The 24,802-nt window shown below is 49.6% G+C and overlaps 1 protein-coding gene across 1 annotated transcript in view; it reads right to left on the bottom strand.

Moving 5' to 3' along the window:
* Nucleotides 1-24,802, bottom strand: part of GLP1R (glucagon like peptide 1 receptor) — an 84,026-nt gene that overhangs the window by 25,714 nt on the left and 33,510 nt on the right. Inside the window, exons 3-8 of the mRNA XM_038760864.1 lie at nucleotides 22,564-22,660; nucleotides 20,968-21,078; nucleotides 15,414-15,532; nucleotides 8,454-8,560; nucleotides 4,818-4,971; nucleotides 1,627-1,786 (exon numbers count right to left, since the gene is read on the bottom strand). Coding sequence (XP_038616792.1) covers nucleotides 1,627-1,786; nucleotides 4,818-4,971; nucleotides 8,454-8,560; nucleotides 15,414-15,532; nucleotides 20,968-21,078; nucleotides 22,564-22,660 — 748 coding nt within the window. The remainder of the gene's footprint in view (nucleotides 1-1,626; nucleotides 1,787-4,817; nucleotides 4,972-8,453; nucleotides 8,561-15,413; nucleotides 15,533-20,967; nucleotides 21,079-22,563; nucleotides 22,661-24,802) is intronic.

Genomic DNA, 24,802 nt, shown 5'->3' with positions numbered 1-24,802 from the left:
CAAAGGGGGGATGGGTGAACTCTGTGCCAAACACTGTAGTAAACATTGAGGTAGACACGATATATATATATATGTTTGTACATATTTATTACTCTATTTATTTTACTTGTACATATCTATTCTATTTATTTTATTTTGTAAGTATGTTTGGTTTTTTTCTCTGTCTCCCCCTTTTAGACTGTGAGCCCACTGTTGGGTAGGGACTGTCTCTATATGTTGCCAATTTGTACTTCCCAAGCGCTTAGTACAGTGCTCTGCACATAGTAAGTGCTCAATAAATACGATTGATGATGATGATGATGTTTGTACATATTTATTACTCTATTTTACTTGTACATATCTATTCTATTAATTTTATTTTGTGAGTATGTTTGGTTTTGTTCTCCGTCTCCCCCTTTTAGACTGTGAGCCCACTGTTGGGTAGGGACCGTCTCTATATGTCGCCAACTTGTACTTCCCAAGCGCTTAGTACAGTGCTCTGCACGCAGTAAGCGCTCAATAAATGCAATTGATTGATAGAAGCAGATGGGACACAGCCCTTGTGGATCGTATTTATTGAGTGCTTATTGCGTGCAGAGCACTGTACCGGGCGCTTGGGAGAGTACAATGCAACATAAACGGACACATTCCCTGGCCACAACGAGATTACGGTCTTTTATGAGCTGGTGCGTTTCCTGCCTTAGGTTTTCTCGCTGTCTCTGAAGCCCCCCAGCCCAGCTGGGGAAGGTGGTTCCCCTGGGGATCCTGGGCCACTTCAGCCTTGGCTAAAGCCTCCTATGTACTGGATGCCATTCAGTGAAGAAGCAGCAATGAGGCCTTTGGACGTAGACAGAAGATTGGGTGGGGAGTGACAAGTCTAGGGCTCCAATATCAACAAGGATGATGGAGAGCGTGACCTCAGGGATTGAACCGATACCCTCCTTTCCCCCCACCCGTCCCTCGGCCCTCTCCCCCTCCAAAGCAGCGTGGCCTAATTCATTCAATCGCACTTATTGAGCGCTCACTGTGGGCAGAGCACTGGACTAAGCGCTTGGCAACATACAGAGACGGTCCCCACCCAACAACGGGCTCACCACCTGGGTTCTGATCCCTGCTCTGCCACTTGCGTGCCTTGTGACCTCGGACAAGTCGCTTCACTTCTCGGCGCCTCGGTTCTGTTCATTCCTTCAATCGCATTTGTTGAGCGCTCACTGTGTGCAGAGCACCGTACTAAGCGCTTGGGAAGTCCAAGTCAGACTGCGACTGTGAGCCCACTGTTGGGTAGGGACTGTCTCTATATGTTGCCAATTTGGACTTCCCAAGCGCTTAGTACAGTCTCTGCACATAGCAAGCGCTCAATAAATACGATTGATGATGATGACAGCGTCATATAGAGACGGTCCCTACCCACCAACGGGCTCACAGTCTAGCAGGGGGAGGCAGACAACAAAACAAAACGTGTAGACGGGTGTCCAAATCATCCGTTCCCCCGCCTACTTGGGCTGTGAGTCCTCTGCCCCGTGAGCTGCGTCCAACTTAATTTACGTGTATCTTCCTCAGCGTTTAGAGCAGCGTTGGACACGCAGTGAGCGCTTCACCAATACCGTAAAAAGAAAAATAAATAAATCCCTCCGACCCCCACCTTACCCCAGCCAATGCACAGATAGATCCGGAAGATCCTTTGCTCGGAAAAGACGGAGAGCACGAGCAGAGTGTACAAGTAGACCCCCTCCACCAGGAGCCAGTAGTAGTTGGCGGCCACACAGTACTGCATCATCAGGAAGACCAAGCGGCAGCTCAGAGATTCCTGGGAAAGCAGGGCCTTGTCAGTTGTTTGCCCGCTCCAATCCTGGCCTTACTGGGCCCCTCTGGGTAGGGACCGTCTCTACGTGTTGCCAACTTGTACTTCCCGAGCGCTCAGTACAGTGCTCTGCACACAGTAAGCGCTCAATAAACACAATTGATGGTGGTGATCCGTCCCATCTGCTCCCCTGCCCCTAACCGGGATCCCTCTTCCAATTTTCCAGCCTCCGCCCCAACTTTCCAGAAAGCCTCTCTTCATTAGGTAGAAGGGGGCACTGTATTAAGCGTGGGTTAGATATAAGATTGTCAGTCAGACAATCATAATAATAATGGTATTTGTTATAAAAATAATAACAATGGCATTTATTACTGTGTGCAAAGCACTGTTCTAAGCGCTGGAGAGGTTACAAAGTGATCAGGCTGTCCCACGGGGGCTCACGGTCTTAATCCCCATTTTACAGATGAGGTGACTGAGGCCCAGAGAAGTGAAGTGACTCGCCCAAAGTCACACAGCTGACAGTTGGTGGAGCCGGGATTTGAACCCACGACCTCTGACTCCAAAGCCCGTGCTCTTTCCACTGAGCCGTGCTGCTTCTTGCTAAGCGCTTGCTACGTGCCAAGCACTGTTCTAAGCGCTGGGGTAGCTCAGGTGTCGCTCACAGTCTTAACCCCCGTTTTACAGATGAGGTAACAATCAATCGTATTTATTGAGCGCTTACCGTGGGCAGAGCACTGTACTAACAGGCACAGAGAAGCTGAGTGACTTGCCCAAAGTCACACAGCTGACAAGTGGTGGAGCCAGAATTAGAACCCACGACCTCTGACTTCCATTGAGCACTTAATGGGTGCACGGCACTATACTAAGTGCGTGGGAGAGCACAATACAACAATAAACGGACACAGTCCCTGCCCGCAACAAGCTTACAATCTAGAGGGGGAGACAGACATGAATATAAATAAATAAATTACGGTACGGACATAAGTGCTGTAGGGCTGGGAGAGGGGAGATGAATAAAGGGAGCGAGTGAAGGTGACGCAGAAGGGAATGGGAGAAGAGGAAAAGAGGTCATAGGGAGGGCTTCTTGGACGAAATGTGCCTTCAATAAGCCCTTAAAGAGGGGAGTACAGTCCCTTAATCAGAGGGAGGAGGATTTAATTCCCATTTTACAGATAAGGTAACTGAGGCACAGAGAAATGACTTCCGCAAGGCCACCCGGCAGACAAATGGCTGAACTGGGATTAGAAACCGGGTCCTCCGTCTCCCAGGCCCGTGCTCCTTCCACTAGGTCATATTCGAGACGTAATTCTTTCCTGCGATGCCACACACACACAGCCACCTGAACTCAACTTTGGTCATTAAGGAAGAACTTCCTGACTGTCCGTAGGAGCCGTAATAGTAATAGTCAGAGGAGGAGGAGGAGTAGATGGGGTATTGATACATATGGAAGGGAGGCAGCGTGGCTCAGTGGGAAAGAGCCTGGGCTTTGGAGTCAGAGGTCATGGGTTCGAATCCCGCTCCGCCACTTAGCTGTGTGACTTTGGGCAAGTCACTTAACTCCGCTGTGCCTCAGTTCCCTCGTCTGTAAAATGGGGATGAAGACTGTGAGCCCCACGTGGGACAACCTCATCACCTTGTATCCCCCCAGTGCTTAGAACAGTGCTTTGCACATAGTAAGCGCTTAATAAATGCCATTATTATTATTATTATTATGGAGCATCCACTTGGTGCGTGCACTGGACTAAGCAACCCGAATGAACTAGGCAAATCCTCCGTCCACTGTCGGGGCGAATTACAACCTGGATCGGATGGCTGGGGGAAGGTGAGCAAACAGTAGAAGAGAAGAGGAGAAACAGCGTGACCTAGTAGATAGAGCTTGGGCATGGGAGTCAGAAGGTCCTGGGTTCTAATCCCAGCTCTGCCACTCGTCTGCTGTGTGACCCTGGGCAAGTCACCTCACTTCTCTGTGCCTGTTACCTCATCTTTAAAATGGGGATGAGGACTGAGAGCCTCGTGTTGGGCACGGACGGTGTCCGACCTGATTACCTTGTACCTACCCCAGTGCTTAGGTCGGGGCCTGGAATGTATTAAGAGTTTAACGAATACCATTAAAAAGGGCAGGAAAAACCGAGAAGTTCCTTCTCTTGCTCCTTCCACGTCAACCTCTCCCAAGAAAATCCCCTTCCTCTTCCTATCCCCGCCTCCCCTCTGTGGAAGGAGCCGTTGGGAAAAGCCAATGGCCAAGTTAGGGGGAGTCGAGAGGAGGAAGAAGAAGAAGCAGCGTGGCTCAGTGGAAAGAGCCCAGGCTTTGGAGTCAGAGGTCATGGGTTCGAATCCCGGCTCCGCCACTTGTCCGCTGTGTGACTTTGGGCAAGTCATTTCACTGGGCCTCGGTTCCCTCATCTGTAAAACGGGGATGAAGACTGTGAGCCCACGTGGGACAACCTGATCATCTTGTATTCCCCCCAAGCACGTAGAACAGTGCTGCACACATAGTAAGCGCTTAATAAATGCCATTATTATTATTATTATTATTATTAAGAAGAGAAGCAAAGGTCCTGGGTAATCGGGAGCCAGGACAACTAGCCCCTAACTGATCCAGATTGGGCCATACCTCCTTCCAACTGGCCTCTGGCCCCAGACGCCCTGTCCAGCTCTGAACGTCTGGAGAGAGAGGGCGACGGACAAGTACTTAGATAAAGGAGAAGCAGGGTGGCCTAGTGGATAGAGCCCAGGCCTGGGACTCGGAAGGACCCGGGTTCGGCTCCGCCACTTCTCCGCTGCGTGACCTTGGGCAAATCACCTCGCTTCCCTGTGCCTCACCTGTAAAACGGGGATTAAGACTGGGAGCCCCGTGTGGGACACGGGCTGTGTCCCAACCTGATTAGCCTGTATCTACCCCGGCGCTTAGTACGGGACTTTGCCCATAGTAAGTGCTTGATAAATACCAATTAAAAAAAGTGCTGGGAGCAGGGGAAGGGATGGGAAGGTCTCAAGGTATGGGTCCCCCCCACCGAATCTCTTGCCTCGTCCCTACCTGGTAGGCAAGGAATCTGTCCCACTGGTGCTGCTGGGTGGTTGTGTTGTACATCCACTTGAGGACGGTGTCCTTGATGAAGACGGACAGGGCACGGAGGATGAAGGAAGTGAAGAGGTTCAGGTGGATGTAGTTCCGGGTGCAGTGCAGGTGTCTGGAAGAGTGAAATTCAGTTGAAAATTCAGTCGTCTGGATGTTAACCAGTTATCTGGTTAACTGCGGCTTAACCGGATTCCTGGACACGTGGGTAGTTTAAACGAGATTGAGGCCGCCGTTAATAGGGGCAGTGGTGGTGGTGGGCTGGAGGGATGGAGAAGCAGCGTGGCTTAATGGAAAGAGCATGGGCTTGGGCGTCAGATGTCATGGATTCTCATCCCGGCTCCGTCACTTGTCAGCTGGGTGACATTGGGTGACTCTGTGCCTCAGTTTCCTCATCTGTAGAATGGGGATGAAGACTGTGAGCCACAAACGGGACAACTTGATAACCTTGTATCTACCCCGGTGCTTAGAATAATAATAATAATGATGATGATGGCATTTATTAAGCGCTTACTATGTGCAAAGCACTGTTCTAAGCGCTGAGGAGGCTACAGGATTATCAGGCTGTCCCTCATGGGGCTCACAGTCTCAGTCCCCATTTTACAGATGAGGTAACTGAGGCACAGAGAAGTGAAGTGACTTGCCCAAAGTCACACAGCTGACAATTGGCAGAGCCGGGATTTGAACCCATGACCCCTGACTCCAAAGCCCGGGCTCTTCCCTACTGAGCCACGCTGCTTCTCTACGCTGCTTAGAAGAGTGCCTGGCACGTAGTAAGCACTTAACAAATACCATCGTCATTAGTAGTAGTAGTATTTGGCTACAGGGCCAGCTGAACTCAATGAGAAATCAGTCAGTCCATCATATTTATTGAGTACTTACTGGGTGCAGAGCATTGTACTGAGCACTTGGGAGAATATAACAATAAAACAGATGCACATTCCCTGCTTACAGCTAGAAGGGGAGATAGACTTGAATAGAAGTAAATCAATTACAGATATGGATATATGTGCCGTGGGGCTTGCGGTGGTGGTGGGGATTAATAAAGGGGCTGGCTTTCGACTGTGTATGCCTCATCTCTCATTCAATCATATTTATTGAGCGCTTACCGTGTGCAGAGCACTGTACTAAGCGCTTGGGAAGTACAAGTTGGCAACGTATAGAGACGGGCCCTACCCAACAATGGGCTCTCCCTGGTGCTTCTAACATTCCTCCCCAAACTTACCTCGTGTCAGTTCTCTCTCCTGCCCTTCCACCTGGGAGAGTGGCCAGACAGATTGTTGATTAGTTTGATTCGTCCGAGCGTTTTCCCGGACAGACCAACAAACATTCCTACTGCGTAAAGTGCACACCTGCCCTAACTGAGATTTTCCTCTATTATGCGGCTACGTGTATTTTTTTCCCCGTAAGGACAATGAAGACGGTGTCTAGCTATTAAGATGTGGATGGTGACTGGCTTCCTCCAGGCTCCGGAGGTGTAGAGCTGTTGGCGTTCATTACTCCGGCCAGGCTATTATCACCACTGGGAAGGCAGTGTGGCCAAGTGGATAGAATTCAAGATGGCAAGTCAGGAGACCCGGGATCTAATCCCAGCTCTGCCGTTGGCCTGCTCTGTGAGCCTTGGCAAGTCATTTAACCTCTCTGATTCCTTGTTTCCCCATGGAGAGAAAATACCCTATCGGGACTGCCTGATAGCATAACCTAGTTTCCACCTCAGTGATTAAAACACAATAATCATGGTGTTTATTAATTATTTGTTTACTCAGTGTTATCAAGCTCTGCAATGGAAGTCATTACCCTGTCTGCCTTATGTTCCCATTCTCAATCCAGGTTCACTTGGCCCTCACAGTGTCCTGGATTTCCCACTTCTTTACCCACGAGTTTCTCTCTGGGCTTCAGAATTATAGTCCACAGAAGTCCTAATGGACGTGGTCATGATGGAGGAGCTGTAGTTGAACCACAAAATTGTCCTCCTGGAAAATACAGGTGTTTCCATGGAGAAGTGGACATGATGGAGAAGTGGAGACACCTGCACTTTCCAGGAGGACAAGTTTGTGGTTCAACTTCAGCTCCTCCATCATTCTCCCCTCCCACCCCTGCCTGTCCTAGCTTTTCAAAATAACAATATCAATCAATCAATCGTATTTATTGAGCGCTTACTGTGTGCAGAGCACTGTACTAAGCGCTTAGTACTACAATACTACTACGACTAATAGTAATAACAGTATTTGTTAAGTGCTTACTTTGCGCCAAGCACTGTTCTAAGCACCGGGGCTTAAATAATCAGGCCAGACAGTCTCTGTCCCTCATGGGGTTCACAGTCTAAGGCAGGAAGGGGTACAGTTCTTTATTATGGTCACACCTCCCCAAAGAGGTGTTCTTCAATTAAACCTTCTTTTCCCCAGTTCACTCTTTCGTCTGCTTCATCTATGCGCTTTGACCTGTGACTTTGTGCATTTGATCTTTTCCTCACCCCCAACCCCACAGCACTTATGTACATAGTTTTAAATTTTTAAATATGTTTTAAATATGTTAAATAAGTTTTAAATATGTACATAGTTTAAAATTATGTACATAGTTTTAAATTATATATTATGAATTTTTTATTCATACTAATGCCTCTCTCCCCCTCTAGACGGTAATCTCGTTGTAGGCAGGGAATGCGTCTGCTAATTCTGTTGTATTATACTCGCCCGAGCACTTAGTATAGTAAGCGCTCAATAAATACAATTGAATGAAAAGTAGGAGCTCAGTAAATATCACTGATTGATTGATTGATTGAACCCATTGTATGAGTGGCTCAGTGGAAAGAGCATGGGCTTTGGAGTCAGAGGTCATGGGTTCAAATCCCAGCTCCGCCAATTGTCAGCTGTGTGACATTGGGCAAGTCACTTCACTTCTCTGGGCCTCAGTTCCCTCATCTGTAAAATGGGGATTAAGACTGTGAGCCCCCCGTGGGACAACCTGATCACCTTGTATCCCCCCAGTGCTTAGAGAAGTGCTTTGCACATAGTAAGCGCTTAACAAATGCCATTATCATTATTATTATTATTATTATTATTATTATTTTTCTCTGGGCCTCAGTTACCTCACCTGCAAAATGAGGATTAAGACTGTGAGCCCCCCGTGGGACAACCTGATCACCTTGTATCCTCCCAGCGCTTAGAACAGTGCTTTGCATGTAGTAAGCGCTTAACAAATGCCATCATTATTATTATTATTATTATTCTCTGGGCCTCAGTTACCTCATCTGTAAAATGAGGATTAAGACTGTGAGCCCCCCGTGGGACAACCTGATCACCTTGTATCCCCCCAGCGCTTAGAACAGTGCTTTGCACATAGTAAGCGCTTAATAAATGCCATTATTATTATTATTATTATGGACAAGGAAATAGGCTTAGAGACAGAAAGTGACTTGCCCAAGGGCACACAGTGGGCAAACAGTAGAGCAGTGATTAGGACTCAGTCCCGTGCTCTATCCACAGGGCCACACTGCTTCTCCTGCCTCAGATAGAACTCATCATCGTCCCCGGCTGGGCAGGGTCTAGGTAAAGGACGCACAGAACAAAACGAGATATCCCCTTCCCCGTCACTCACCTAAACTGGAGGAGGATGGCAGTGGCTACGATCAGGGCGGAGAAGGAGAGGGCATAGCCCACCGTGTAGATGATGGAGAGAAACAGAAACTTCTCCTCGGGGGGACTCTGCAGAGGGAAGGGACGGAGAACTGGTCAACCCCCGTCTCCTCCCTCCAAGCCCTGGACCCCTCTTTCTGTTGTCAGGGTGAAGCGCTGCCAACAGCCTGCCAGCTCCATAAATCTCTGGTCATCTCATTTCCCAGCTTCTCCATCCTCCATTCCCCCACCCGCCTGTACCCCTCTGTCGCCTGGGACTGACTTTCATTCATTCATCCATTCATTCAATCGTATTTATTGAGCGCTTACTGTACTAAGTGCTTGGGAAGTACAAGTTGGCAGCATATAGAGACAGTCCCTACCCAACAGTGGGCTCACAGTCTAGAAGGGGGAGACAGAGAAAAAACCAAAGCATATTAACAAAATAAAATAAATAGAATAAATATGTACAAATAGAGTAATAAATACGTACAAACATATATACATATATACAGGGGCTGTGGGGAGGGGGAGGAGGAGGAAGGGGAGAGGAAGGAGGGGGCTCAGTCTGGGAAGGCCTCCTGGAGGAGGTGAGCTCTCAGTAGGGCCTTGAAGGGAGGAAGAGAGCGAGCTTGGCGGATGTGCGGAGGGAGGGCATTGCAGACCAGGGGGATGACGTGGGCCGGGGGTCGATGGCGGGACAGGCGAGAACGAGGTACAGTGAGGAGATTAGCGGTGGAGGAGCGGAGGGTGCGGGCTGGGCTGGAGAAGGAGAGAAGGGAGGGGAGGTAGGAGGGGGCGAGGGGATGGACAGCCTTGAAGCCCAGGGTGAGGAGTTTTTGACCTCCCCTCCCGTAGAGCGTTGGCAAAGCACTAAGAGAACCAGGAGCTCCTGGTCACCTTCCTGGCACTCATCCATGCCCTCCAGTCAGAGGCCCTGGTCCAGAGGGGAAACAGTGTCACGTTTCTGGTCATCCTGCCCGCAAGCACCGTGGTGGGGGAGATGACCTCGGAGGGAGAGATGGCTCGGGGAGACCGCGCTCCAGCCACGGAAAATGGGAAAGGGTCCGCTCTTGGACGAGGTGCGACCCACTAGGATCCAGGAAGAGGGAAAAATCCAACCTCCTCTCAAAGGCCCCGCCCTTCAGCTCCACACTTCAGAATTATCCCCGGTGTTAGTGTGGCTCTCTGGGCCTCCATAGACAGGCACTGGGGGAGACAGAGGGATAATAATAGTAATAACTGAGAGATTCGTTAAAAGCGCTTACTGTGTGCCAGGCACTGTACTAAGCGCCAGGCACAGTACTAAGTGCTGGGGTGGAGACAAGCAAATCAGGTAGGATACGGTCAGTAGGTTTGGTTTTGTTCTCTGTCTCCCCCTTTTAGACTGTGAGCCCACTGTTGGGTAGGGACTGTCTCTAGATGTTGCCAATTTGTACTTCCCAAGCGCTTAGTACAGTGCTCTGCACATAGTAAGCGCTCAATAAATACGATTGATGATGATGATGATGATGATGATGATGATACGGTCCCTGTCCCATGTGGGGCTCACAGTCTTAATCCCCATTTTCCAGATGAGGTAACTGAGGCCCAGAGAAGTGAAGTGACTTCCCCGAAGTCACACAGCAGTTAAGTGGCAGAGTGGGATTAGAACCCAGGCCCCTTGTTCTATCCACTAGGCTAAACTGCTTCTCATGCACAGGAGCCTGAGCTTGGAGGTGTCCTGGTCAGCCCATGACACCAACGCAAGCCTTGAGGGAGGCTCGGAGGCAGCGATGATAATAATCTCTGGAGAAGCAGCGTGGCTCAGTGGAAAGAGCACAAGCTTTGGAGTCAGAGGTCATGGGTTCAAATCCCGGCTCCGCCAACTGTCAGCTGTGTGACTTTGGGCAAGTCTTAACTTCTCTGTGCCTCAGTTACCTCACCTGTAAAATGGGGATTAAAAGTGTGAGCCCCTTGTGGGACAACCTGATCACTTTGTAACCTCCCCAGTGCTTAGAACAGTGCTTTGCACATAGTAAGCGCTTAATAAATGTCATTATTATTATTAATAGTAATATTAATAGCGATATCTGTTATGTGCTTATTATGTGCCAGCCACTGTATTGAGCGCTGGGGTAGATACAAGGTAATTGGATTAGGCACAGTCCCTGTCTCCCATGGGGCCCACAGCCTTAATCCCCATTTCACAAATGAGGCAACTGAGGGCCAGAGAAGTAAAGTAACTTGCCCAAGATCACCCAGCAGACACGTGGCAGAGTCAGGATTAGAATCCAGGTCCTTCTGAGGGCCAGAGAAGTACAGTAACTTGCCCAAGATCACCCGGCAGACACGTGGCAGAGGCAGGATTAGAATCCACGTCCTTCTGAGGGCCAGAGAAGTAAAGTAACTTGCCCAAGATCACCCGGCAGACACGTGGCAGAGGCAGGATTAGAATCCAGGTCCTTCTGAGGGCTAGAGAAGTAAAGTAACTTGCCCAATATCACCCGGCAGACACGTGGCAGAGTCAGGATTAGAATCCACATCCTTCTGAGGGCCAGAGAAGTAAATTAACTTGCCCAATATCACCCGGCAGACACGTGGCGGAGTCAGGATTAGAATCCACATCCTTCTGAGGGCCAGAGAAGTACAGTAACTTGCCCAAGATCACCCGGCAGACACGTGGCAGAGGCAGGATTAGAATCCACATCCTTCTGAGGGCCAGAGAAGTAAAGTAACTTGCCCAAGATCACCCGGCAGACACGTGGCAGAGGCAGGATTAGAATCCAGGTCCTTCTGAGGGCTAGAGAAGTAAAGTAACTTGCCCAATATCACCCGGCAGACACATGGCAGAGTCAGGATTAGAATCCACGTCCTTCTGAGGGCCAGAGAAGTAAATTAACTTGCCCAATATCACCCGGCAGACACGTGGCGGAGTCAGGATTAGAATCCACATCCTTCTGAGGGCCAGAGAAGTACAGTAACTTGCCCAAGATCACCCGGCAGACACGTGGCAGAGGCAGGATTAGAATCCACATCCTTCTGAGGGCCAGAGAAGTAAAGTAACTTGCCCAAGATCACCCGGCAGACACGTGGCAGAGGCAGGATTAGAATCCAGGTCCTCTGATTCCCAGGCCCGTCCGTGCTCTGTCCACCAGACCACGCCGCTTCTCCTGAGAGATGGCAGAGAGGACTGGTTTGTTGCACCCTCCGGGAGCCTCCCTCCCATGGGGTCTGGGGCCGCAGACACCCTCACCCACTCACATTCACCAATGGATAGCACTCGGGCCATGGGTTCAAATCCCGGCTCGGCCACTTGTCAGCTGTGTGACTTTGGGCAAGTCACTTCACTTCTCTGGGCCTCAGTTCCCTCATCTGTAAAACGGGGATGAAGACTGTGAGCCCCCTGTGGGACAACCTCATCACCTTGTAACCTTCCAAGCGCTTAGAAGAGTGCTTTGCACATAGTAAGTGCTTAATAAACGCCATTATTATGAATCCTAACTCAATCAATCAATCAATCGTATTTATTGAGCGCTTACTGTGTGCAGAGCACTGTACTAAGCGCTTGGGAAGTACAAGTTGGCAACAGATAGAGACGGTCCCTACCCAACAGTGGGCTCACAGACTAGAAGGGGGAGACAGAGAACAAAACCGAGCGTATTAACCAAATAAAATAAATAGAATAGATATATACAAGTAAAATAAATAAATAAATGGAGTAATAAATATGTACAAACTTATATACAGGGACCTCAATCAATCAATCACATTTATTGAGCGCTTACTGTGTGCAGAGCACTGTACTAAGCGCTTGGGAAGTCCAAGCTGGCAACAGATAGAGACGGTCCCTACCCAACAGTGGGCTCACAGACTAGAAGGGGGAGACAGAGAACAAAACCGAGCGTATTAACAAAATAAAATAAATAGAATAGATATATACAAGTAAAATAAATAAATAAATGGAGTAATAAATATGTACAAACTTATATACAGGGACCTCAATCAATCAATCGTATTTATTGAGCGCTTACTGTGTGCAGAGCACTGTACTAAGCGCTTGGGAAGTCCAAGCTGGCAACATATAGAGACAGTCCCTACCCAACAGTGGGCTCACAGTCTAAAAGGGGGAGACAGTCTGCTGCGTGACCTCGGGCAAGTCACTTTACTTCTCTGTGCCTCAATCACCTCCTCTGTAAAATGGGGATTGAGACTGTGAGCCCCACATAGGACAGGGACTGTGTCCAACCTGATTGGCCTGCCTCCACCCCAGCACTTAGTACAGTGCCTGACAATATAGAGAGCGCTTAACAAATGCCATAAATGTTATTATTATTATTAAAGTCCACCCCCTCAGGCCAGACAGGGTCAATGGGCAGCCCCTGGCATTGTGGAGGTCCGGTGGTCTGTCCTGGAAGGGGCCAGAGACATCTAATCCAGTCCCCTACCTTTAGGATGGCAGCCCCTGCCCCAATTCCTCCCCAAGCCCCGCTCCTTGAGGGACTTCACGCCTCCCACTGCTGGCAAGTTGTCCCCCTTAGGGCCTATGCTAAGCCCGCACCCTCCGCTCCTCTCCCGCTAACCTCATGGGTTAGGCCATGGGTTCGAATGCTGGCTCGGCCACTTGTCAGCTGTGTGACTTCGGGCAAGTCACTTCACTTCTCTGGGCCTCAGTTCCCTCATCTGGAAAATGGGGATGAAGACTGTGAGCCCCCTGTGGGACAACCTCATCACCTTGTAACCTCCCCAGCGCTTAGAAGAGTGCTTTGCACATAGTAAGTGCTTAATAAATGCCATTATTATGAATCCTAACTCAATCAATCAATCAATCGTATTTATTGAGCGCTTACTGTGTGCAGAGCACTGTACTAAGCGCTTGGGAAGGTTGGCAACATATAGAGACAGTCCTGACCCAACAGTGGGCTCACTGGCCCGGAATGCCCTCCCTCCACACATCCGCCTTAGAACAGTGCTCAGCGCTCAGAACAGTGCTTTGCACATAGTAAGCGCTTAATAAATGCCATCATTATTATTATTATATGTATATATGTATGTTTGTACATATTTATTACTCTATTTATTTAATTATTTATTTTACTTGTACATATCTATCCTATTTATTTTATTTTGTTAGTATGTTTGGTTTTGTTCTCTGTCTCCCCCTTTTAGACTGTGAGCCCACTGTTGGGTAGGGACTGTCTCTATATGTTGCCAATTTGTACTTCCCAAGCGCTTAGTACAGTGCTCTGCACATAGTAAGCGCTCAATAAATACGATTGATGATGATGATGATGATGATTATCCACCAAGCTAGCTCTCTTCCTCCCTTCAAAGCCCTACTGAGAGCTCACCTCCTCCAGGAGGCCTTCCCACAATGAGTCCCCTCTTTCCTCTCCTCCTCCCCACCCCCCCACCCTACCTCCTCTCCCTCCCCACAGCACCTGTATATATGTTTGTATGGATTTATTACTCTATTTATTTTACTTGTACATATTTACTGTTCTATTTATTTTGTTAATGATGTGCATCTAGTTTTACTTGTATTTATTCTGATGACTTGACACCCGTCCGCATGTTTTGTTTTGTTGTCTGTCTCCCCCTTCTAGACCGTGAGCCCGTCGTTGGGTAGGGACCATTTCTGAAGCAGCGTGGCTCAGTGGAAAGAGCCCGGGCTTTGGAGTCAGGGGTCGTGGGTTCAAATCCCGGCTCCGCCAACTGTCAGCTGTGTGACTCTGGGCAAGTCACTTCACTTCTCTGGGCCTCAGTTACCTCATCTGTAAAATGGGGATTAAGACTGTGAGCCCATCGTGGGACAACCTGATCACCTTGTAACCTCCCCAGCGCTTAGAACAGTGCTTTGCACATAGTAAGCGCTTAATCCCCCTCTCCATCCCCCCATCTTACCTCTTTCCCTTCCCCACAGCACCTGTATATATGTTTGTACATATTTATTACTCTATTTATTTCTTTATTTATTTTACTTGTACATATCTATTCTATTTATTTTATTTTGTTAGTATGTTTGGTTTTGTTCTCTGTCTCCCCCTTTTAGACTGCGAGCCCACTGTTGGGTAGGGACCGTCTCTATATGTTGCCAACTTGGACTTCCCAAGCGCTTAGTACAGTGCTCTGCACACAGTAAGCGCTCAATAAATACGATTGATTGATTGATTGATTTTATTTTGTTAGTACGTTTGGTTTTGTTCTCTGTCTCCCCCTTTTAGACTGTGAGCCCACTGTTGGGTAGGGACTGTCTCTATATGTTGCCAACTTGTACTTCCCAAGCGCCTAGTCCAGTGCTCTGCACACGGTAAGCGCTCAATAAATACGATCGAATGAACGAATGAATACGCTAAGCCTCTCCTGCTGCAGACTGAAGCCCATCCCTTCCCCCTCGCCAACAGGTTGGCCAAGAACTTCCCAGAATTTCACACGGAGAATTTCACCGTGAGCACGTAAGGGGCCTGCGGAGCCTGCAACCGGCCCAAACTGGGCTCAGAAACCTCTCCCAGACACGTTACACACACCCACACACGCATGCTCTGGAAGTCAAACTGAGGCCCGGCGTCGGCCTCAGTGGACACGGTCCCGGCCCCGTAGCCCCGGAGAGGGGGTTTGCTCCCCAAAGGCTTTCTGGGCCTCCTGCTTGAAGCCCCAGGACAGCGCGGCCCACCCCCAACCCCAATTTCTACGACCCTTCTGACCCTCCCCGTTGATGCCATCACTCAGCGCGGCCAGATTTTAGGGGGGGGAGAGGTTCTCCTCCGTCCAGGTTGATGTCGATGTGGACCTGACCAGAGGCAGGGGGATGGACGGGACGTTCCCAAATCAGGAGCCCCCGTTTCACTCTATCCGCACCCCTGTCCGGCTAGGCCGCCTCTGCCTTCTCTCTCTGTCCCCGAGCCCCCGCCTCCCCGCTGACGGTCAGCCCCTACCTTAGCCCCTGGCCTCCCCTGGCCCTCACCAGTTGTCCCCTTTCGGTGTCCTCACACTCGGTCAGGTTTCTCCAGGTCAGGCTGGCGTTCTTCTCCCGCAGCCACGTGCCCTCGGTGGTGCAGAAGCGGTAAGCCTGTCCGTGGGGGACTGGGAGACCAGAGCGGTGAGGCGGCCACCCGGAGAGACCCGGAGGGGAGGGAGTGAACCAAACACCACCTCCAAGAGCTGATCCCCAGCCTCCCAGCCCCCCAAAACCCCACCAGGCCCTTCCCAGGCCACCCAGGGGTTGAGCCACAAAGCCCCCCGCCACCAACACCCCCATCCCTGTGAGCCCACTGTTGGGTAGGGACTGTCTCTAGATGTTGCCAACTTGTACTTCCCAAGCGCTTGGTACAGTGCTCTGCACACAGTAAGCGCTCAATAAATACGATTGATTGATTGATTGACTGATCCCATCCCCAACGGCCAGGGGCGACTCCGATGCTCCCACAGTGTTTCCCGAGGAAACAGTCGGTCAGTGGTATTTATTGAGTGCTTGCTACCAATTGTCAGCTGTGTGACTTTGAGCAGGTCATCATCATCATCATCATCATCAATCGTATTTATTGAGCACTTACTGTGTGCAGAGCACTGTACTAAGCGCTTGGGAAGTATAAATTGGCAACATAAGTCACTTCCCGGTGCCTCAGTTACCTCATCTGTAAAATGGGGATGAAGACTGCGAGCCCCCGTGGGACAATCTGATCACTCTGTATCCTCCCCAGCGCTTAGAACGGTGCTTTGCACGTAGTAAGTGCTGAACAAATGTCATCATTATTATTGTTACTACTAGAGAAGCGGCGTGGCTCAGTGGAAAGAGCCCGGGCTTTGGAGTCAGAGGTCATGGGTTCGAATGCCGGCTCGGCCACTTGTCAGCTGTGTGACTTTGGGCAAGTCACTTCACTTCTCTGTGCCTCAGTTACCTCATCTGTAAAATGGGGAGGAAGGCTGTGAGCCCCCTGTGGGACAACCTGATCACCTTGTAACCTCCCCAGCCCTTAGAATAGTGCTTTGCACATAGTAAGCACTTAATAAATGCCATCATTACTGTTACCTCCCCGTCTTACCTCCTTCTCCCCATTTTACCTCCTTACCCCATCTTACCTCCTTCTCCCCATCTTACCTCCTTCCCCATCTTACCTCCTTCCCTTCCCCACAGCACCTGTATATATGTTTGTACATATTTATTACTCTATTTATGTATTGTACTTGTACATATCTATTCTATTTATTTTATTTTGTTAGTATGTTTGGTTTTGTTCTCTGTCTCCCCCTTTCAGACTGTGAGCTCACTGTTGGGTAGGGACTGTCTCTATATGTTGCCAACTTGGACTTCCCAAGTGCTTAGTCCAGTGCTCTGCACACAGTAAGCGCTCAATAAATACGATTGATATTGATTGATTATTATTATTATTACTGAGTCCCTCATTGAGTGAGCAGCCATCCCAGCCCCTCTCTCTCTGACCAATCTCCCCCAGGAGGGGCCGGGGATGCAGTGTGCGTGAACTCTTCTGGCAGCTGATCTCCCCGAGCTGTGTTGCCGACTTGTACTTCCCAAGCGCTTAGTACAGTGCTCTGCACACAGTAAGCGCTCAATAAATACGATTGATTGATTGGGGCTGGTGGGTCAGAAAAGTCTTGCCTCTTTAGGGGGACTTTTCTGACTCCTCTGGGGCTGGAGAGCTGGGGAGCAGGAGGAGGCTGGGGCTCAGGGGTGGATTTTGAGGAGGGAGGAGATCATGGCATAGTGGATAGAGCACAGGCCCGGGAGCCAGAAGGTCATCGGTTTTAATCCCAGCTCCACCACTTGTCCGCTGTGTTACCTTAGGCAAGTCACTTCACTTCTCTGGTCCTCAGTTCCCTCATCTGTCAAATGGGGAATAAGACTGTGAACCTTATGCGGGACACGGACTGTGTCCAACCCGACTTGCTTGTATCCACCCCAGTTATTTTACTTGTACAAATTTATTTTATTTTGTTAGTATGTTTGGTTTTGTTCTCTGTCTCCCCCTTCTAGACTGTGAGCCCACTGTTGGGTAGGGACTGTCTCTAAATGTTGCCAGCTTGGACTTCCCAAGCGCTTAGTACAGTGCTCTGCACACAGTAAGTGCTCAATAAATACGATTGATTGATTGATTGCTTAGTGCAGTGCCTGGAACAGAGTAAGCGCATATCATTATTATTATTATCTCCTCTAGAGATACTGCTGGGAGAGGTGGAAGAGTTGAAGAAGGGGCAGGAATAGGGAGAGATTGGGGAGGGGCAGGGGAGATTTTAGGGAGTTCACACCTGACAGTGTCAATTTTCTCAATTAAGTAGGTGGCCAGGTCATTTAGGGCAAAGGGATGGGGGACGTGGGGGACAGGGGTTTGAGGAGGGAGTTTAATATCTGGAGCGCTATAAGCACTTAGTACAGTGCTCTGCACACAGTAAGCGCTCAATAAATACGATTGATGATCATATCTGGAATAACTGGCGAGGGCAATAGGCATGGAGGTCAATAGAGAAATAATTTTGCCGGGCAGAGGAATTCTGGAGTGGGGAATTTTTATTTGCTTGGGATTGAATCTCACACCCTGGAGTGAAGTCATGACAAGTCCCCTCTCCAATGAAGGCAAGGCAGAAGGGAGCTAGGTCTGAAGTCGAAAGAACTTTCTGAGAGGGGTGGTAAAAGGGAACCCACAGAACAAATGCCAGGAGGAGGTGATGGATTATCCTTCCTTGGAAACCCGAGAAGCAGTGACCTTGGGCAAGTCACTTAACTTCTCTGTGCCTCAGTGACCTCATCTGTAAAATGGGGATTAAGACTGTGAGCCCCCCGTGGGACAATCTGATCACCTTGTAACTTCCCCAGCGCTTAGAACAGTGCTTTGCACAGAGTAAGTGCTTAATAAATGCCATTATTATTATTATTATTATTACTGCAGGACAGGGCAGTGGGAAGGTGGATATGGTTCAGTTGGTACATCAGACGTGGAGCCCAAGACCATCTCTGGAGCTGGAGCTAAATGAGACCTGTGTGCTTGAATTCTCTGTCAATTATCCTTTATTAGCATTAAATATTAAAAGCCGGACTGCTTCCCAGCCATTCCTGTCCATTCCCGTAGTCCCTGGACACTAATCAGAGGCCAGAGGGAGAGGCCAGTGAAGAGCACTGGTGTTAATAGCCTCGTTTATCTTGGTTGGGGATGAGCTAGTAAATCAAGTGCAGTCCCGGGGGCTGACTAACCTCCTCCTCCCACAGAAAACAAAATACGATCTCGCATGCCAGGAGCCATGGGAATATTTCATTAGCTAGATCGCTTATGTTGGAAATAAAAACAAAATTAAACGCTTTCTCTCTTGGAAAAAAAAATGGTCTCTGTGTGTTACTCCAGCTGGACGTCAGAAATGGGCCGAGATTAGTCATGTCATTGTCCTTTAGGATGAATTACCAGGCCGGCATTTAATGCCGCAAATTACTGCATGTCCGGTGAATCACTCCTTGCTGGGGCGGCGATGAGGGTGGGAAATGGGGATGGGAAAGGCTGGTGAGGAGGGAGGGAAGAGGTTTTGTTTTGTTGTCTGTCACCCCCTTCTAGACTGTGAGCCCGTTATTGGGTAGGGACCGTCTCTAGATGTTACCCCCTTGTACTTCCCAAGCGCTTAGTACAGTGCTCTGCACACAGTAAGCGCTCAATAAATACAACCGCAAGAATGAATGAATGAGTTAACTATTTTAGGAAGGAGGGGGGGATTTGAGTTTGGGATTAGCAGGAGGGTTGGAGTTTGGAGATGTGTGCTAGCCAGGTTAGCCAGAGCAGAGAGAAGCTAGCCAAGAGGGAGCCAATGGAATTAGGACCTTGACAGCCTTGCTGAAAATAATTTGTTTTATATGCGAGGTGATGGGAGAGGACAAGGGGGTGGGAGGCTTTTTGATGGGGAATGATGAGTAGCTGAGTGCAGGACAGACTGGAAAGGGGAAAGGTTGGAGGCAGAGAAAGCAGGGTTTGTGCTCTTATTGCGATTCTAGGGAAGGGGAGGAAGAGGACGATCGGGGACATTTTGCTGAGGAAGAATCAAGCTTAAGGAGACTCCAGGTTGCAAGCCAGGGATCGAAGAGGATGGTGATGCGGTCAGAAGTAATTTGGACTCCAGTTTGTCCTGCACTCACCTGCTCCTCACTTTTTTTAAATGGTATTTGTTAAGCGTTTACTATTTGCCAGGTACTTTACTAAACTCCGGGGTAGATACAAGCTAATCAGGTTGGACACAGTCCCTGCCCTACGCAGGGTCCACCGTCTTAATCCCCGTTTTACAAATGAGGTAACTGAGGCCCAGAGAAGTGAAGTGACTTTGCCCAAGGTCACACAGCAGACAAGCGGCGGGGCCGGGATTAGAACCCAGGTCCTTTGGTCTCATGCTCTATATAGGCCACACTGCTTCTCAGGGAAAGTCACTTCACTTTTCTGTGCAAGTGTAAAATGGGGATGAAGACTCTGAGCCCCATGGGAGACACAGACTGTATCCAACCTGATTTGCTTGTATCTATCTTATTGCTTAGTACAGTACCTGGCACGTAGTAAGTGCTTAACAAAGACTATTAAAGGAAGACAAAAAAAACCCCTGATCCCTCTGCCCCAGAGGGCAGAGCTGCTGTTGCTGAGAGTCCTAGTTCCATGATGAACCCCAAGTCGCCCCTCACTCTGTACATTAGCTGGAGCCAAAGGCAGGAAGACCATTAAGTTTCCAGTCACTCTTCCATGCCCCACAGGGGAAGGTCGCCCATTCCGTCCTGAGGCGAGCAAATGGAATCGGAAGAAGCCGCAGCTGCCAGGGTGGCCAGGGATGTGACCTCAGGGAGGGGAGGAGGCCGTCAGGCCAGAAATGACCCATTAGGAGTCCCCTCATGGGCAACTGACAATTAGCCCCGCATCATCCTCGTCATCAATCGTATTTATTGAGCGCTTACTGTGTGCAGAGCACTGTACTAAGCACTTGGGAAGTACAAGCTGGCAACATGTAGAGACAGCCCCTACCCAACAGTGGGCTCACAGTCTAAAAGACTCCTCGATTCCTCTCTTTAACCTGTGGATGAATCCCCTGCCCTCTTGAAGGCAACGAGCGAGCCATCGGGCCTGGGAGGAGCACAGGTTTGAAATCCGGGAAGTCCGGCCATTCCAGGAGAAAGTCCCAAGCCTCCGGGCGGGGCCGTGAAAGCAGAAGCCCAGTTCCAGGGGAAGAGGGATGGGGTGGGCAGCTCGGAACGCCCCCCCGGGAACCAAACCTAGCAGAGAAGGAAAATCCATACGGAGACAAGGACCGACTGGGAGCCGGTTGTTGGATAGGGACCGTCTCTCCATGTTGCCGACTTGTACTTCCCAAGCGCTTAGTACAGTGCTCTGCATATGGTAAGTGCTCAATAAATACGATTGAATGAATGAATGGTCTTCATTCCCATTTTACAGATGAGGTAACGGAGGCTCAGAGAGTCAATCAATCAATCAATCGTATTTATTGACGGAGGCCCAGGGAGACGGCGATCCGGGGAGCCGTTTTCTTACCCTTGCTGGCCCAAGGCAGATACCAGGGGCAGGTAACGTTGACAAAGGTCCCCGGGATGCCATCGGGCCAACAGGCGTAGTCGTCAAATGTTCTGTTACAAACTGTGACTCCTGGGGACAGAGAAGGAGAAGACGAGTCAGGTTGGGGGAGTTGGGCAGGGGCGTCTCATATGTCTCCCTCCTCCCAGGAGTCTTTAGACTGTGAGCCCAATGTTGGGTAGGGACTGTCTCTATATGTTGCCAATTTGTACTTCCCAAGCGCTTAGTACAGTGCTCTGCACATAGTAAGCGCTCAATAAATACGATTGATGATGATGTGGAGCAGGGGGCAGAATACCCAGAGTTTTGAGCTCTAAGCTCTAACGGATGAGCAAGTGGACCAAGGCTCTCCCGGCTCCCACTTGTCCTTTGCTCCCAAGGGATCGGGGGCTGATTCACACCCTCGCTAGAGAATTCTGGAAAAGGGAAATGCTCACAGAGGTTTTCCTGCTCCTCTGAGCACCCTCTCCTTTTCATTCATTCAATCGTATTTATTGAGCGCTTACTACGTGCGAAGCACTGTTCTAAGCGCTGGGGGGATACCAGGCGATCAGGTTGTCCCACGTGGGGCTCCCAGTCTTCATCCCCATTTTGCAGATGAGGTCACTGAGGCTCAGAGAAGTGAAGTGATTTGCCCAAGGTCACACAGCAGACATGTGGCGGAGCGGGATTCGAACCCATGACCTCTGACTCCAAAGGCCGTGCTCTTCCCACTGAGCCATGCCACTTCTCTTTCTTCAAAAGCTTCCAAAGCCTCCTCCAGGAAGCGAAACAGTCACCCCAGTTCTCCAAAGGACTTATCATCAGTGACATGCCAGGGCTCACATATTTACTATTCCATTGATTTTGTTAACGACGTGCATCTAGCTTTATTTCTATTTATTCTGATGCCTTGACACGTGTCCACATGTTTTGTTTTGTTGTCTGTCTCCCCCTTCTAGACTGTGAGCCGGTTGTTGGATAGGGACTGTCTCTCTATGTTGCCAACTTGTACTTCCCAAGCGCTTAGTCCAGTGCTCTGCATACAGTAAGTGCTCAATAAATATGATTGAATGAATGAATGAATAGTTTTAATTCCCATTTTACAGATGAGGTAACTGAGGCTCAGAGAATCAATCAATCAATTGTATTTATTGAGCGCTTACTGTATGCAAAGCACTGTACTGAGCACTTGGGAAGTCCAAGTTGGCAACATATAGAGACAGTCCCTACCCAACAGTGGGCTCACAGTCTAAAAGGGGAGACAGAGAACAAAACCAAACATACTAACAAAATAAAATAAATAGAATAGATATGTACAAGTAAAATAAACACAGTAATAAATATGTACAAACATATATACAGGTGCTGTGGGGAAGGGAAGGAGGTAAAATGGGGGGGATGGAGAGGGGGACGAGGGGGAGAGGAAGGAAGGGGCTCAGAGAAGTTAAGTGACTTGCCCAAAGTCACACAGCTGACAGTTGGCGGAGCTGGGATTTGAACCCATGACCTCTGACTCCAAAGCCCGGGCTCTTTCCACTGAGCCACGCTGCTTCTCATGATTATGAGCCCACTGACCTGCGGCTGGTGACGGCGTCTCCCACAGGAGCCTGAGACACTGCTGCCGATATTCCCTCCACTTGTGCAGGGTCGCGGACAGGGACACCGACGGCCCCTGGGAAAAGAGCAGGCGAGGTCACGTCACTACCAAGAGCACAACGGGTCCCTTGGACCCCCCAGTGCCCACTGGCCCCACTCCCCTCCACCCAGTTAATAATAATAATAATAATAATGGCATTTATTAAGCGCTTACTATGTGCAAAGCACTGTTCTAAGCCCTGAGAAGGTTACAAGGTGATCAGGTTGTCCCACGGGGGGCTCACAGTCTTCATCCCCGTTTTACAGATGAGGGAACTGAGGCCCAGAGAAGTGAAGTGACTTGCCCCAAGTCACCCAGCTGACAGTTGGCGGAGCCGGGACTTGAACCCATGACCTCTGACGCCAAAGCCCGGGCTCTTTCCACTGAGCCACGCTGCTTCTCAGTTGCCCTCGTCCTAACATCCCCTGGGAACTAGGAGTTGATGCGAGCTCGCTGCGGGCAAGAAAAGTGTCTGTTGTTGAAGTGGGCTCTCCCAAGCGCTTAGTACAGTGCTTTGCACACAGGAAGTGCTCAATAAATACAATCGGATGGATGGATGATTCAGGCAGATGCTGCGGCCTCTCTCCTCCTTTCCCCTACTCCTCTCCCCTCCCTCTCTATGGATCTGCCCAAGAGGATCAGATACCCACTGTCTGCTGGGACCTGTCCCAACCCCAGCCAGTCAGTCGTATTTATTGAGCGCTTCCCATGTGCAGAGCACTGTACTAAGTGCTTGGGAGAGTAAAATATAAAAATAGCACAGACACACTCCCTGCTCACAGTGAGCTTACAGTCTAGAGGGGGAGACAGAAATTAATATAAATAAATAAGATTACAGCTATGTAATAAGTGCTGTGGGGCTGAGAGGGGGCTGAATAAAGGGAGTACTCCCACTTGAGTACTGCTGTAATAATAACCATAATATAATAATAGTATTTGTTAAGTGCTTCCTATACTCCCAGCACTGTACAAAGTGCTGGGGCAGACACAAGCTAATCAGGTTGGACACAATCCTTGTCCCCCATGAGGCTCATAGTCTAAGTGGGAGGGAGAACAGGCATCGAATTCCCATTTTGCAGATGAGGGAATTGAGGCACAGGGAAGTGAAATGACTTGTCCAGGGTCACAAAGCAGACAAGTGTCAGAGTTGGGATTAGAACCCAGGTCCTCTGACTCCCAAGCTCGTGTTCCTCCCACTAATAATAATAACATTTGTTAAGCGCTTACTTTGTGCAAAGCACTGTTCAGGTTACAAAGTGATCCGGTAGGGGGCTCACATTCTTAATCCCCATTTTACAGATGAGGGAACTGAGGCCCTGAGAAGTGAAGTGACTTGCCCCAAGTCACCCCGCTGACGATTGGCGGAGCCGGGATTTGAACCCGTGACCTCTGACTCCGAAGCCCGCGCTCTTTCCACTGAGCCACGCTGCTTCTCACGCTGCAGCCGTGCTTTCTAGTAGAAGTAGCGGCAGCATTGAACAACTGCCCACTTGGTGCCGAGGGATGGGCACAGATGGAAGGTTCCCACGCCAATGTACTGGGGACACTGGGACCCCCGGGCCGGACCCCTCTGAGATGCTCCCCGCATTTCAGCGTGGCTGAAAGCACGGGCAGCGTGGCTCAGTGGAAAGAGCCCGGGCTTTGGAGTCAGAGGTCATGGGTTCGAATCCCGGCTCCACCACAAGTCTGACCTTGGGCAAGTCACTTAACTTCTCTGAGCCTCAGTTACCTCATCTGTAAAAATGGGGATTAAGGCTGTGAGCCCCACGTGGGACAACTTGATCACACTGTATCCCCCCCAGCGCTTAGAACAGTGCTTTGCCCATAGTAAGCGCTTAACAAATGCCATCATTATTATTATTATTATTATTTCCTAGACTAGCGGCTCGGAGCCGTTTCTTGGAGGCAGGAGGTTGGTCTCCATGACCCTTACAGGCTTTCTAACCTCAGGTTTTCAAGTTGCTCATACGCAGTGTGCAGCACAGGGAAAATAACCCTTTGCAGCCCCTACTTCTCCCTGGGGCGCAGAGTACATATCTTGTTATCTTCAACCACTTCTGTCCTCTGTGAGATGGCCTGGAGCGGGAGTCAGGCAAGTCAGTCAGTCAATATTTATTGAGCGCTTACTCTGTGCAGGGCACCGTACTGAGCAGTTGGGACAGTACGCTTTAAAAACAC

Source organism: Tachyglossus aculeatus, chromosome 19 (genome assembly GCF_015852505.1).
Source record: "Tachyglossus aculeatus isolate mTacAcu1 chromosome 19, mTacAcu1.pri, whole genome shotgun sequence".
Taxonomy (NCBI): domain Eukaryota; kingdom Metazoa; phylum Chordata; class Mammalia; order Monotremata; family Tachyglossidae; genus Tachyglossus; species Tachyglossus aculeatus.
Note: the sequence above shows the minus strand (reverse complement) of the source record. Positions and strands in the feature narration are given on the sequence as shown.